Source organism: Suncus etruscus, chromosome 1, assembly GCF_024139225.1.
Source record: "Suncus etruscus isolate mSunEtr1 chromosome 1, mSunEtr1.pri.cur, whole genome shotgun sequence".
Classification (NCBI taxonomy): domain Eukaryota; kingdom Metazoa; phylum Chordata; class Mammalia; order Eulipotyphla; family Soricidae; genus Suncus; species Suncus etruscus.
The window spans coordinates 33,403,762-33,419,512 of NC_064848.1; the positions used below are offsets into that span (position 1 = coordinate 33,403,762).

General features: G+C 37.8%; 1 protein-coding gene across 1 annotated transcript in view; it reads left to right on the forward strand.

Annotated features, from left to right (window-relative positions):
- KDM4C (lysine demethylase 4C) overlaps nt 1-15,751 on the forward strand; it is a 392,436-nt gene that overhangs the window by 337,432 nt on the left and 39,253 nt on the right. Inside the window, exon 18 of the mRNA XM_049770299.1 lies at nt 7,779-7,949. Within this exon, the coding sequence (XP_049626256.1) occupies nt 7,779-7,949 (171 nt within the window). The remainder of the gene's footprint in view (nt 1-7,778; nt 7,950-15,751) is intronic.

Consider the following 15,751-nt stretch of genomic DNA (forward strand, 5'->3'; position numbering starts at 1 on the left):
CGCGCGCGCGCATGCTTGCATATCAATTTCCTTAGCCACTCATCTATTCTCAGGCACCTGGGTTGTTTCCAGATTTTGGCTATTGTAAATAGTATTGCAATGAATATAGGCATGCAGAAGACATTTTTATATTGAGTTTTTATGTTTCTAGATTATATCCTTAAGAGTGGTATAACTGGGTCACATGGGAACTCAACTTCTAGCTTTTGGGGGGGGGGTTGATTTCCATAAAGGCAAGGATTGACTAAATGGCATTTCCACCAGCAGTGAATGAGAGTTCCTTTTCCCCCACATCCACATCAATACTAACTGTTCTTGTTCTTTGTGATGTATGCCATTCTCTGTAGTGTGAGATGATACCTTATTGTTTTGATTTGGATCTCCCTGATGATTAGGGGTGGGGAGCATTTATTGTTCCAAATGAATTTCAGGAGTGTTTCATCCACTTCTTTTTGGAGGTGGGATAGATGTTTGGGCCACACTTGGCAGTACACAGTGTTGAGGCTCTGCACTCAGAACTCACTTGTGGTGGGTTCCAGGGACCATATGGGATGCAGGGGATCAAATCTGGGTTGGTCCTAGGTCAGCTGTGTGCAAATGCTCTACCATTGTGCTATCCCTTAGGCCCCTGTTTGATCCACTTCTTTTAAAAATGTCTTGAGATGTTGGAAAATGCTGCTTTTACCCCAAATAAAGGCAATCCCCAGATTCCTTTTTCCTTTTCACAAATACCTTTGATTGTAGAGGCATGCAGCATGCATGACTCCATTTATTAGGGTAGCACGCACCAGACGTGGCTTTTGGCTTTCCTGTTGCAGTTCCTAATTTTCCTCCCAAGAAAATCTGCCAGAAGGCCCGTTGGAGAAGTCAATCATTGACCCTTGCATGGATTACTGGCTATATTTCTGACATGGCTGTGACATTCCATTTTCTCTTTTCCTTTTATTTGATTTTGTCTCCTTTTCTACTACAGAAATTCGGCCTTAGCTATCCTGCAGTCACAAAGAAATTTCAGTACCAAAGAAAGCCCACCAAAAGCTCCCCACTGGCTAGTTTATTTGTAACTCTTACTTCGAGTATAACCTGGCGCCAGCAGCTTGTTATTCTGAGTCTAGCTCCATGATGGTAAACAATTATTTCCATCCCCCCAAAAATTCATTTTCCAGACACTGCAAATACATTTCTTTCAGACCGGCTTCTCTCCTCCTGTTTCTTGAAAAACCTGTTTTTTGCTAACCCAAAAAACATCTCCAACTCATGTTATTGCCTTACCTCTAGCAGGGCTCTTTCTCACCTACATCGGGTAGTTATTTGATATATAGATTCTAGGGTCCAGTACCATTGTGTTGTCCCTCCTAAGGTTCCTCTGCCCTTTGTTTTCTCTGAAATTACCTTGCATACCAGAGTTGTGCTTAAAATGTCATAGGCTAAAAAGTAAAATTGTCTCTCGTCTCATAGACGTGGGTCCCCATACAATGCATTTTGTGTGGTCTCAATTATTTCATATTTCATATTTGTCCGCCTCATGTATCCGCTTTCTTCCATGAAGGTTTTATGACCCCACTAAGGTTTTGCTTAGGGACACAAGACGTCTGCAGCATTTGCTATATAAAATTTCACCTAGACTAGTTTAACCATTGTTTCTCATTCAGCCTCCCCTGCCCAGTCTGGATTTGAAATGGTAAATAGGTTTCAATTTTGCAGGCCCAGACACCACTAGGATAGAAGCCACTTGATTCTATGATTCTCTGCCTCATGACTGTCTTGGTTTTTATTGATTTGCACAGTGACCCTGCTTTGAACAACTTATCCAGTGTTGGAAATATGACATGGAATTATTTACAATAGGTATCCTTAGAGGGATTGCATTTAATCTATACAATGCTTTGTGGAGTATCACCATTTTAGTAGTGTTACCATCCCAATCCATGAACAGGGTATATCACCATTTTCTTATATCCTCTTTTAATTCTTAAAGCAGTGTTTTGCAATTTTCTTTGTATAAGTCTTTCAACTCTTTAGTTAAGTTGACTCCAGTGTACTTGATTTTCTGAGGCACAGTTTCAAATGGGATTGTTTTATTAATGTCTCTTCTCTTTCATTATTTGTATATAAAAATGTCATGGATTTTTGTGTGTTAATTTTGTAGCCTGCCAATTCACTATAAAAAATCTATTGTTTATAGAAGTTTTTGGTGGAGTCTTTAGATTTTCTAAATATAGTATTATGCCATATGTAAACATTGAGAGCTTGACTTTTTCCTTTCCCATTTGGATGTTCTTGATATCTTTTTCTTGTCAGACTGCTATGGCAAGTATTTTCTTTATATGTTGAATAGAAGTGGTGAAAGGAGTCAACCATGTCTTGTGCCATATCTTAGAGGAAAAGATTTTAGTTTTATCACATTGAGCATAATATTTGGCATGGGCTTGTGATTAATAGCCTTGATTATATTGAGAAAAGTTTCTTCCATTTCCATCTTATTGAGTTTTTATCATGAATGGGTATTGGACCTTACAAAATGTTTTTTCAGCATCTATTGATATGATCATATGATTTTTATTTTTCCTTTTATCGATATGGTATTGATATGGCTGATTGACTTTAATATATAAAATTATCATTGCATCTCTGGAATGAAACCTACTTGTTCATGGTGTATGATTTTCTTGATGAGCCATTGGATCCTATTTGCTAGAATATTGTTGAGAATCTTTGTGTTCATCAATGATATCGACCTGTAGTGCTCTTTTATTTTGACAACTCTACTTTTGGTGTGAGGATGATATTAGCTTCATAGAAACTATTTTAGAATGTTTCTGTTTCCTCAATTTCCTGGAAGAGCCTTAAAAGAATCTGCAATAGGTTCTCTTGAAAAGTTTGAAAGAATTCTCTAGTGAATCTGTCTGGCCCTGGGCTTTTGCTTTTGGGAAGCCTTTTGATTACCTTTTTTAATTTCCCCAATAGTGATAAGTCTGCTCAGATATTGCAGATCATCTTGGTTTAATTTTGAGAGGTTATAATGGTCCAAGAATTTAATTTATTCATTTCTTCCAGGTTCTTGTTTTGTGGCATAAAGTTTCTCAAAGGAACTTCTGATTACCCTTTGAATTTCTGCACTATCTGTAGTAACCTCTCTTTTCATTTCTAATTTGGTTTACTAAGTTTCTCTTTCTTTCTGACATTTGTTAGTGGTTTATCAATTTTGTTTATTTTTTTTTTCAAAGAACCAACTCTTGATTTCATTGATCTTTTGGATTTGGGGGTGAGGGGAAGGTTCCAGTTCATTAATCTCTGGGCTTTTTTTTCTGGTTAATTTTATTGATCACTTTTCAGTTTTTACTCTATGTCATTAAGTTATTTATGTAGGCTTTTTTTTTCCTTCCATGATGAATGCTTGCAAGGCTATCAATTTCCCTCTTAATTGTTTAAATATTTTGCTGGCCCCTCATTGGCTGCATATATGTTTAGGTGTGTGATTTCTTCTTGTTGTACATAACCCCAGATTATTAAGAAATGTCCATCTCTGTCCCTTAGAACCTTTTTAAGGTTAAAATCTGTGTAATCTGATATTAGTATGGCCATCTCAGCCTTGTGAAGGGAGTTGTTTGCTTGAATAATTGTCCTCCAACCTTTAACTTTAATTTATGTTTGCTCTGACTATTCACGTGTGTTTCTTGCCAGCTGCAAAATTTTTTATTAATATTTTGATCAATTATGCCATTCTGTGTCTCTTAATTGGTGCATTTAGTCTACTGATGTTGAGATAAATATTTGATACTATTGTCATCTTTTTGTAGCGGTTTCATGTGTTTGTTGGGTTTGTCTTGCTTTAACGTAGCACCCCTTCTGTTCTTCTTTTAAGGTTGGTTTTGAGTCTAAAGTTTCTGAGCTGTTTATCCTTGATGCTGTGTATCCTTCCTTCAGACCTGAATGAAAGTCTGGCTGTGTGAAGTATTCTTAGTGAAGCATTCATTTCATTAAGTTTTGTCTACACTGCCCTCAGGCCCTGAGAGTAGTTTGTGATAAATTTGCTGTAAATCTTAATGATGTGTCTTTGTATTTAATTTTCCTTTTTGATTGTGCTGCTTTCAGTATCTATTCCTTTCCTTGTTTTTCATCAGTGTGACTAGTATATGCCTCGGGGTACTTTTCTTTGGAACTCTTTTAGCTGGTACTCTTTGGACATCCAGGATGTTGGTTGCATTCACTCTTTAGTTCTGGAAATTTCTCAGAAATGATGTCCTTGACTGTTGATTCTTTATAGATGTTTTCTTGCTGGGACTCTGGGTCCCCAGTGATTTGATTCCTATGTAGTTTTTATTGCGTTATCCTAGAATTCTATTGTTGTCTGTTAGCCTTTTCTGAGCATTTTTTTTCTAAGCTCCTCTGTTGTATGGAGGTATTATGCAGCTAATCTACTTTGCTGATTCTGTGCTCAGGAGCTGCTACTCTGCTAGTGAGGCTTTTCTGTAAGCTTTTCATTTCACTTACCATGGTTTTCGGCCCTGTATTTTCTGTTTGAATTTCACTTTTCTACTCTCATCTTCTTGAGTCTTCTGGTTTTAGTTTCTTTAAGTTCTTTGACAATCTTAACATTTCCTATTATTCCTGATTAGTGATATTGTATAGGTGGCTGGAGTTGGTTGGGCCTCCAGAAATAACATACTCAGTAACAAAGTGTGTTTGGGTCCCGTAGTTTTCCCATTATGAAGTTTGTAGTATGGTACTGTTGAATGTTGTGATGCAGCCCCATGACTGGAGGAAATGTGCATCCATTTAGCAAAGCAGAATGGTTGCGCTGTTTCTGGTCTCACATACTCTAGCATTCAGCTGGATTCCTACTAGGGCTTTATTTCCCCCCCCCCCCCCAGTAACATGAACAGGCATCTAAATCTCAGTTTATTTATCACAGCTCGATTGAACTGGAGCTTTTAACATCCAAACTCTGAACACTGCCTTCATCTGCTCCTGTTGATCTTACACACCTCATATGGATTTGGTTTTTAAAACCAAATATTTATTTCCTTTGTGATTTTGTTGATTGCCAATTTTGTCTGTCAAAGCTGAATGATTTTCTGTTTTGTTTTTGTTTTTGTTTTGTTTTTGTTTGTTTGGTTTTTTTGCTGGCTCCCTTGTTCATCTGTGATAAGCTGTAATATAGCTTCATTTTCTTTACGGGTTTCTTTTTTATATATAGTGCCTCTACTTTGGTGGATGTAGTCTCTCAAAACTTTGCTTTTGTCCATGTAATATTCTAGGACCCCTTGAAATAAAGCAGAAGTATGCAAGGCCCTTTGAGCAAAATATTTCAGATTGCCAACACAGGCTCTGCTACAGACTTAATTCATATTCCACATTTAGGGAAACAGACTAGACCTCAGTGGAAGAGACTTCAGATGCACATTGTGGAAACAAGATATGAAAATGTATGTGTAGTTTTTCATTTTTCAGTTTGCCACTGTGTGTGTGCAGGTATGTGTGTATATATCCCATGCAAGTATTTTCTTGAATATACATAAATCTAGTAGGCTATATATGAATTATACAGTCCACAATTTGTTTGCAAGTGAGAGAACTCCCAAGAAATGCTGGGTTGAGTTTGGGCCACTTCTAATGATTATCAGTCAGCTGGACTGGTGGTTCATTGTGGGTACCGGAAGTGTTGCAGTGTTGTAGGGGCCCTGTTGTGCTACAAAAGCCACCATAGCAGTACTTGTGGGTACACTTTATATCTTTAGATAAACTCTAAATATAAGATACTAATTTACTTTTGTGGGTGCACTTGGGGGGGTTATATCAGGGTTATTTGGGGGAGTTTGATTAATTCATTGATGAATATGTATTGAAAACTCTTGTCTGTTACTCATACGTAGGAATGTTGATAATAACTTTTTCCCCATCACATCCTTAATGTCTTAAAACTAATTCTAGCTTTTTTTTTTAAGTTGTTATGGGGTTGGAGTGATAGCACAGTGGGTAATGCATTTGCTTTGCATGCAGCTGTCCTTTGTTTGATCCCCAGCATCCCAAATGGCCCCCATGAGCCTGTCAGGAGTGATTTTTAAGTGCACAGCCAGAAATAACCCTGAGTGCCACCGAGTTTGGCCCAAAAACCAAACCAAAGCAAACAAAAATCCACAAGAATTTTATATGGCCTTTTAGTTTAGTTTTGTTTTTGAATCAATGTTTATTCATTTCTGTTTAGTGTGAATATGTGAAGAAAATGTGACTTCCAGTGCCTTAACCTATACACTAATTTTCAAAAATCCCACAACCATTTCTTTATCTGATGAAGTCCCTTGCCTAACATTTTTCTTCTCTGATCGGAAATGACATTCTTAGCATCAATAAATTTTAGGCTTTTCCAACAGGAAATATTTTTGAGGATGTATAATCAGTTATGAGCTATGCTTGTCAATAAATTTTTCCTGCAAATAAATCAATAATTCTATCAAAATAGTTTTATGAAAAGAATCTGTATTCTTTGTACTTGCCAATGAAATGGTCATGTTTGAAGCTTATGAAAATTTTTATTTAGATGGAGGCTGTTTATTTAATTTTGTGTTGGCTCTTTTTCCATCCATCCATATTATTTGCATAACATGTCCAAGGCAGGAAAAAAATGATTATGTTCCAAAGGCAACCTATTTTGTTTTTTTGGGGGGTTTTTTTGTTTTTGTTTTTGGGTCACACCCGCCTGTACTCAGGGGTTACTCCTGGCTGTCTGCTCAGAAATAGCTCCTGGCAGGCATGGGGGACCATATGGGACACCGGGATTTGAACCAACCACCTTTGGTCCTGGATCGGCTGCTTGCAAGGCAAACGCCGCTGTGCTGTCTCTCCGGGCCCACAACCTATTTTCTTATCAAGTTTGTATCACCTTTAATTTCCCTTGACTGACTGTTTCTATTTGCCAGATTCTGTGAATATCTTCATAAGCCCTTTTCATTCCCCTTTCTATATCCCATGATGAGATTGTCTCCCTAAAACTCTTTGCTTTTCTTTGTCATTTTCAATGCAATGAAAAAATACAATCAAATTTCTCCCATTTTGAAAAATGAATCTGCACCTGTCTTCACAATCCTCACATATTGTCATTTGTTCATTATTCCTCTTATAATAACAGTCTTAGACATACTGTACTAGGTACCATGGACAAAAAGACAAATTGATACTGACCTGTGAATCGTTCTGAGGAGGAAGGATAGTCATTGACTGACATTTGGCCAGTACTAGGTGAGAGGTGTAAGAAAAGGCTTTGGAAGAGCCATGGGAGGTGTGGAGAGGAGGCCACATTAGTTTTTCTGTAAACTATGCACAAGTGATAGACAATAATTAGAGTTAGACATGGTTCAGGTTAAGAAGCCAGGAGAAAGATGATTTGGGATTGGTTTTAGATTTTTTTTTTTTGGTATGAAATCTGGGTGCTTTTTATTTACATGTGACAATGATGGAGGTATTTATGATTACGGTCTCAGGTATTCTGTTTCCTAAAGTAAAACTAGTTGATATTTGCTTAACACCAGCTTCCATTTTGGAAAATAAGTGACTCTTGGTAAAGACGCAATGAGTAGGTGAGTATTTCATATTATTAATATCCCTGCAAATTTTTATAGAAAAATTTTGAAATTATTCTTCAATAAAAGTTAAAAAATAAAAATTTATCCCGAGCAAAATAGTGATCGTTACTTTTTAAAATAATTATTTCTTTTATTTTCTATCCTTTCCTCATCCTCTTCCTGTTTTCTTCATCTCTTCCTCTGTTCTTTCTTTAGAAGTCCAAACCTGGTGAAAAGGGCATCTGCATAGGGCAGACAGTCATCACCAAGCACCGGAACACCCGCTATTACAGCTGCAGAGTGATTGCTGTTACCTCACAGACCTTCTATGAGGTTGTGTTTGATGATGGCTCCTTCAGCAGAGACACTTTCCCTGAGGATATCGTGGTATGTATCTGGAGCGCCTGCTCCCCATTTCCTTTTTGTATCATAAACGCTGCTGGGACACTTAGAAATTTTTGGATTGAGTAGTAACTTGTTTCTTGTTTCTTTTCACTGTAGCAACCTGTTGTTTCCTAGACTAGGCCTCATCTTCTTGCTACATCAACCCCAGTTGAGTTCATTTTCCTCTTCCCAGATTCTCTTTGTTAAAGGAGATAGTGCGTGTGGACCAGAACCAAAATGCCAGTGTACTTTTTCTGTTACAAAGTGTGGGCATATTTGAATTCCTTTGTTACTTTAATTACATGCTTAACCCAAGACAGTAGCTTTTATTAATTTGACCTTACATATTGTGACATGTGACTTGAATCTTGTAGCGCTTTCAAATGGGAACAACAAAATTCACAGAGAAAAAAACACTGTGGGTTTCTTCCTACCTTATATGTCTCTGTTCTCTGGTTATAAATGGTTTTTGTTCTCTCCCAGGACAAGAACCATGGCTCTGTAGCCAAATTCTGGAAAGGTTGCTTTTTCCAAAATAGACCTATTTTGCATGATATCAGAAAAATATTCCTGCTTCTATGTTCCTTCATTACCTCAGCTATGAAATATGAAAAATATTGAGGTTGGGAAAATGAAATGCAAGATGAGGAAACAGTGCTGGCTTTTGGTGACAACTGTCAAATTAGGATCACCCTTCTTAACCCTATGAAGTCTCCTACTTTGATTCTTGACCCCACAGGGAAAGGACTGTTTCTGGTTTGTCTAGACTCTAGAGCATTATGTATACAAGATATCCCAATCCTTAGTCTTTGTTATGTCAGGCCTGCCAGGCTACATACATACTTGTTACAGAATTAAATCTCATGTAGAAACTATGAATGCTAAGCTGGCAAGAAAAGTGAAAACTCTGGTGGGCAGAAGATAAAAAATTTATGAGCACTAATCTCAAAACCTGAACAAATCATTCTTTTCCATATTATTAATGAATCCTATATTCCCTTTCACTTCACAAGTCTACGCACACACACATACACAGCTGGATTTAAGCTTTTCTGGGACATTTTTAATTTGTCTGTTAATGAAAGTGTGGTGCTGAAAGTTTTTTAAATTCCACAAGTAATTCCATCCACTCCCATTCTCTGAACCTAGACTACAATGATATTAAAGTATTTATGGATTTTATGAGGACACATACTCTAATATTTGTTGGATTATGTGAGAACATCATGGCATTAAGATAAACAAAACTATAAAAGAATGTTCTTTAAAGCTTAATTAGATATTAACATGTTTTGCAAGGATTTAAAGTTTAGCAGGTGTCTGTGTATGTGTGTGTGTGTGTGTGTGTGTGTGTGTGTGTGTGTGTGTGTGTGTGTGTTCATTCAATACTTTAGAGAACTGTTGGAGGTAATGGGATCCATCCATACACTACACAGTGGCATAGGGTAGCATAATTGAAAAAAAAAAATCTACCTGGGGCCCGGAGAGATAGCACAGTGGCGTTTGCCTTGCAAGCAGCCGATCCAGGACCAAAGGTGGTTGGTTCGAATCCCGGTGTCCCATATGGTCCCCCGTGCCTGCCATGAGTTATTTCTGAGCAGACAGTCAGGAGTAACCCCAGAGCACTGCCGGGTATGGCCCAAAAACCAAAAAAAAAAAAAAAAAAAATCTACCTAAGTTTGTTTGAAAAGTCATTTCTTCAGGAAAAAACATACTCGTTTGCTCTGCAAATTCTTGTTCCTTGTTTCCTTGTTACTTGCTTAATTCCTCTTAGAAGAAACCTGTGTTCTCTCTTGAACACATTCTTTTCTCTCACTGCTCTCACATCTTTCTAAATAAAATTCAGTAAAGACTATCTTGTTCTCATATGCACAAAGTATGCTAACTTGTAACCAAGTTTCCTCATTCATGCAGTCTTTCCTGAGTAATCCTTCTTTCTTACTCCTTTTTCCTTTTCATTCTTTATTTTCCCTATCTTATTTCTCCATTTTGGTAATTGTTCTAAGTCTCTTACACCAACTAGAAATGTTTCAGCCATACCATATTTTCGTATTTTAGTTACATTCTCATAGTGTCATTAGTTGTCTGCTAAGAAGAGAGGTGTGTTAACACTTCATTATGAGTTTTTCCAGCATTACTTATTGTTTTGTTTTGTTTTTGTTTTTGTTTTTTTGTTTATGAGCCATACCCGGCATTGCTCAAGGGTTATTTCTGGCTCTATGCTCAAGGGTCATTATTGGAGGTGGTCAGGGAATCATATGGAATTCTGGGATCAAACCCCGGTCAGCCATGTGCAAGGCAAACACCCTAACTGCTGTGCTATCATTTCAGCCCCAGATTTACTTTTTTAATAGCAATACAAGGAAGAGATTTTTGTTTTTTTTTCTTTATAATTGTGTCTTATACTTCTCCATAGAAACTGAACTTAGCCTACAAAATATATAGATAGATATACACACGTGTTATATGTATATATATATACATTTCTGACAAAAATATTTAATATACAAATATACATGTGTATATACTTGTGTATATATTTATGCCAGAAAATATTATTATCAAGAATTGACTTATAATTATGGCCTACTGTTGAACATGTTAGATACCAAATGAGCCAGTGGTAGAGTTCCGGTCTGTCAAGGTTTGAAACTCAAAAGTTAATAGAATAGTTTTTAGTCTCAAGTCCAGCAAGTCTGGAGAAACAGAAACTAATGATATTTTATTTTGTGTTCAGGCATGTAAAATTTTCTTTTATTTGGCACAGGATTGTCTTTTTATTCTCTTTTGGCCCTCAGTTGGTGGCTGAGTATCACTCATATAAAAGAATATAATTTTTCATTTTGTTTATCAGTATACAGCATATTAAACAATTACATAACATATTTTCCGGTGTATAAGATGACTCCCTAATTTTACCATTAAAACATAGGTTTAGGCCTATATTCGCTGTATAAGAACGTTCCTGTGCTGCAACTGTATTTCCCACAGTGAGCCAATCACAACAAGCAAAGGTTCAAAGGTTATACTGTAATAGACTTCCTCTCTGACTCTGGCCAATCTGAGCAGGCTTTTGACAGTGTAGATTCGGGTCCAGAACACTGTATAATTTGCATGCATCAAAAGCCTGCTTGGATTGGCTGAGTTAGAGAGGCGATCCAAGCAACCTTGCGGTGATTGGTGCAGGATCGAGTTGGAAAATTTGTTTAGTGGCAATATCCAGATGATTTTCGTTTAGCGGCATCAAAACGTTTTTCTGGATATACTCGGTGTATAAGACGATCCCCGATTTTTGGTTGACTTTTTTTCATTTTAAAAGTCTTTTTATATGCTGGAAAATACGGTACTCAATTTTGGGTGCTGGAGTGATATAAACAGGTAAAGCACCTGTCTCCTACATGGCCAGCTGGGGTTTGATCCCGGACACCACATATTGTCTTTGAGCCCCATCAAAGTGTTCCTTGAGTAAAAACCAGGAATAAGCCCTGAACACCATTGGGTATGCCCCCCCAAAATTAAAACACACTCATATACATGTCCAAAACAATATTTGACTAAATATCTGGATTTCTCACGATCCAAATAATTTGACATATAAAATTAACCATGAAAACCTATTTTGTTTCAAGCATTTAAGAAGATGACCTTGTGGTGCCAGCATCTCTCATTCTATGATAGATTACTGTATTTTCCGGCCTATAAGACGACTTTTTTTGTTGTTGTTGTTTTTGGGCCAGGGGTTACTCCTGGCTGTCTGCTCAGAAATAGCTCCTGGCAGGCACGGGGGACCATATGGGACACCGGGATTCGAACCAACCACCTTTGGTCCTGGATCGGCTGCTTGCAAGGCAAACGCCGCTGTGCTATCTCTCCGGGCCCATAAGACGACTTTTGAAACAAAAAAAAAGTCAACCAAAAATCGGGGGTTGTCTTATACACCGAGTATATCCCGAAAAATGTTTCAATATGCTGCTAAACGAAAATTGTCTGAATATTGCCACAAAACGAATTTTCCAACTCGATCCTGCACCAATCACTGCCAGGCTGCTCAGACCACCTCTCTAACTCAGCCAATTCAAGCAGGCTTTTTATGCATGCAAATTATACAGTGTTCTGGACCCGAATCTACACTGTCAAAAGCCTGCTCAGATTGGCCAGAGTCAGAGAGGACGTCTATTACAGTATAACCTTTGACCCTTTGCTTGTTGTGATTGGCTCACTGTGGAAGATACAGTTGCAACACAGGAACATTTTGTCTTATACAGCAAATATAGGCCTAAACCTATGTTTTAACTGTAAATTAGGGGTCGTCTTATATGCCCGGTCGTCTTATACATCGGAAAATATGGTATTATTTCTTTTTTTTTGTATTGTTTTGGTCATTTTGCCATGTTCTTTGTCTTGATCTTCATCCAAGTTCCTGAAAGGCAAAGTCACAATTTGTTTTTCTTTTGGATTTTCAACCAACCAGGTGACACTCAACGGTAATAAATACCCTTGGCTATGTGCTCAGAAATCGCTACTGGCTTGGGGGGGCCATATGGGACGCCGGGGGATCAAACCGTGGTTCGTCCTAGGCTAGCGCCCACTCAAAAGTTGCCTTACCATTTGCACCCATACTCTGGCCCCTAAAGTCACAAATTTTATGAGACATACTTTTAAAATGTAGAGCCTTAATCCAGGACTGACTGGAGCCTCTATTTCTTACTGATATTAGTGTAAGTTCCAAGACTAAAAACCTTTTTAATATGTTAACTAAACTTCAGTTGGAGAAATGAGCATGTTATGTTAAATTTAAAAAACTAGCATGTGTATTCTGAATTACATGTTCATACACAATGATATTTGATCCTGTGTGTGATAGAAATGTTTGCATCATCATCTACCATTTTTAGGCAATTTTACCTAATTACTACAATCCCCCAACCCCAAGTTCTGTATTCCATATTCATTCATATCACAACTGTCCTATGGAACCTAGAGACCCTAATGGGAGAATTTCATCAGGAAGTAAGAAAAATGCAATCAGGTCTGTTTATGTCTCAGTTTCTTGCAGATCACGGCAGAATAATTATTTGGAGGAAATTCTAAATACATTCTATATTCCTCAGAGAAATCTTGTTTTCATTAGATGATATACCTCGGGTGTCTGAAACCGGGGTAGAAAATGATTTTCTTCTACTTGTCTGAAAACTCTAATCCACACAATGTGCTTATCAGGTGTGATTGCCGCTGGGAAAAGCACTTTCATCCCATGTTCACTGGCACCCATGTGACTGCCTCAGTTCTCTAAGTGGCAGGTGCTAGCTAACTAGGATAGCTGTTATGGTACAGCACAATTTCTTCAATTTTTTTTAACTATGAAAATCAAATTTTTGAATATCAATTCAAATCATTCCAAGTTATTTATTTATGTAGGGCACAAATAGAGTCCCTTTTGAAGCCTGCTGCTTTGGTGTAGAAAGTTACATTCCCTTATAAAATCAGTGATTATAAAGCTATATTATGAATCCAGTAGCAGAGAACCATTTAATGCAGACTTCCTTGAAAATAAATTTACCAGACATTAAAATGCCCTCTTAGGATTTTGTGACTAGAAAGAGGATTTGGAGCAGTGGGGAGAAATATTCTTTCTACCGGGAAATTTTTTTCCATGTCTAGTTACATTATTTTTTGTGGTAGGCAGAAAAATGCTCCCAGATTTCGCTCTCAACAGTCCACCTGCAGAATGTGTGTGTCAGCCCAGTTAAACTCAGCATGCAATCTGTAGCTGTCAAAGGAAGTAATAAAAGATGTATTGCTACACGCCTCCATCTGTCAGTCTATGAAATTGCGACACTCTTGCTGGTGTATTTTTTTGTCTCTTACTATTTTGATAGGAGTGAAAGAAGCCCTCCCAAAAGAACACCAGCAGTTTTGCCAGCTCTTTTTAGCTTCTACTACAACCAGTGATCCTCTGTCTTGCATGTGTATCACCAGAGTGGTGACTGTTTTCTGTCATCTGGATTTGGTTCATTCCAAGGGAGAAGGAAAATGCAGCCTGCTCTGGAGTGAGCTAGGGCAGGCATTTAACATTCACTATTTGGGTGTGAGAAGAGAAACAGGACCATTTAGAAATTCGACAGCAAGCGTTCATCACTGAAATTTTCTCCAGGACTTCTACATTTTTCAGTCTCTGTTAAAAAGTGCAAGAGGCACTAGTAACTATACTCCAGGATTCCAGGGACTTGTTTCAAGACCTTTTGTTGTTTGGACAAGCTGTGTATGACAAACTGCAGTTCTTAGAGCTCATTCCCTTCCTCCTCCTTAACATATTGTTAAGTTTTGTAGCTTTGGATGATTTTTGCTATTATAGGGGATAATCATTTCTACCTGCTAAGATTATTGAAAGGACTAGATCAACCAAATGGTTGATTTAGATACATTATAGCCACAAAAGTAATTTTTCCCAATTCCTTTATTTCACCTCCCAGTAAATGCCACCCTTTCATACACTTGAGGAAACTCAATTAGTGGATGTATCCTTAGAACTTTGTTCTTTCTTTGTTAACTAAACCAGATGCTGGTCTGAGAATTTGCTGTGTTGACCTATGGTTTTTACTTGTTAGAAATCAATCTTAGTGTCTTTTATACTTTGTAATAACGTAGTTCTTTATATATTTAGGCTTAGGTTTTTCTGGATGTTCTGCCTCTTATTACAGTGATTTTTTTTTTTCCTAACAAATCCAGCTCCAAAGTAAATTCAAGCTTTTTCTACAGATGTGACACTTGCCAAGTTCCCAAACTAGGTGGTAACAAGTCATCAACACAGATTGCTCTCCTGCATGCCATTACTTGTGGCCACCAGGCCTTGGGGCACTTTTCCAGGAGTTGTTTCTCCTGGAATTTAGCATGACTCTGATAGAAAAGCATAAGCCTTTATGCATGCTACTCGATTTTCAGCACTTTGTAAGTCCCCCTCTTGGCTAACATACATGTGGTAATGACTCTGAATATGCTGAGGCAAATAAACGTATTTGAAGACATCTTCAAAACTAAGGGGGAAAGTTCCCAGAAATATTTTTTGGCAATACGATTCTCAATTTAGAGGTGTACTTGATAGTTAAGTCAGGTAGAAGTCACCCTATCCCTGACCATCAGTTATGTTTGTTGCAGACTGATGTCCTCTATCCCACCTCACTCCTTTTCCAGTGAGGTTTTGATTCTTATAAAATGAGTGGAGCATTGTGAGAGATTCCTGAAACTTGTGTCAGTTTAGGATAAAGCCAGTATGGCCCACATAACCTTTAGCTATTCTGGAGAGGTGCCCTCCTCTCTTGAATATGGAACTGAGTCTGTAAGGTGAAGAGTCTTGCCAAATTCCTGGGTGATTATCAGTTGCCGTATTGTATTGGGGTTTTTTTTCCCTGTTTTTTTTGGTGGGGGGGTGTGCATGTCTGGTGGTAATCAAGCTTACTCCTGGTCCTGTGCTCAGGAGTCACTTCTTGCAGTTTTGGGAACCATGTGGGATGCTAGGGATGGAACCTGCATTGGCCACATTCAAGGCAATCATCCTGCCCTCTGTACTATCACTCTGGCCCCAAATTGCTTTTGATTTTGTATACTTGAGAAATCTTGTATTACTGTCAAAATATCTGTTAATGCTTTGATTTTTTTTTTCTTTTTTAAACACCGTGGTTACAAACATGACTGTAGTTGGGTTTTGGTCACAAAAGGTATACTCCCCCCCTTCACCAGTGCAACATTCCCACCACCAATTCACCCCATCTTCCTCAACGCACACCCTTTGCCTGTATTCAGCACAA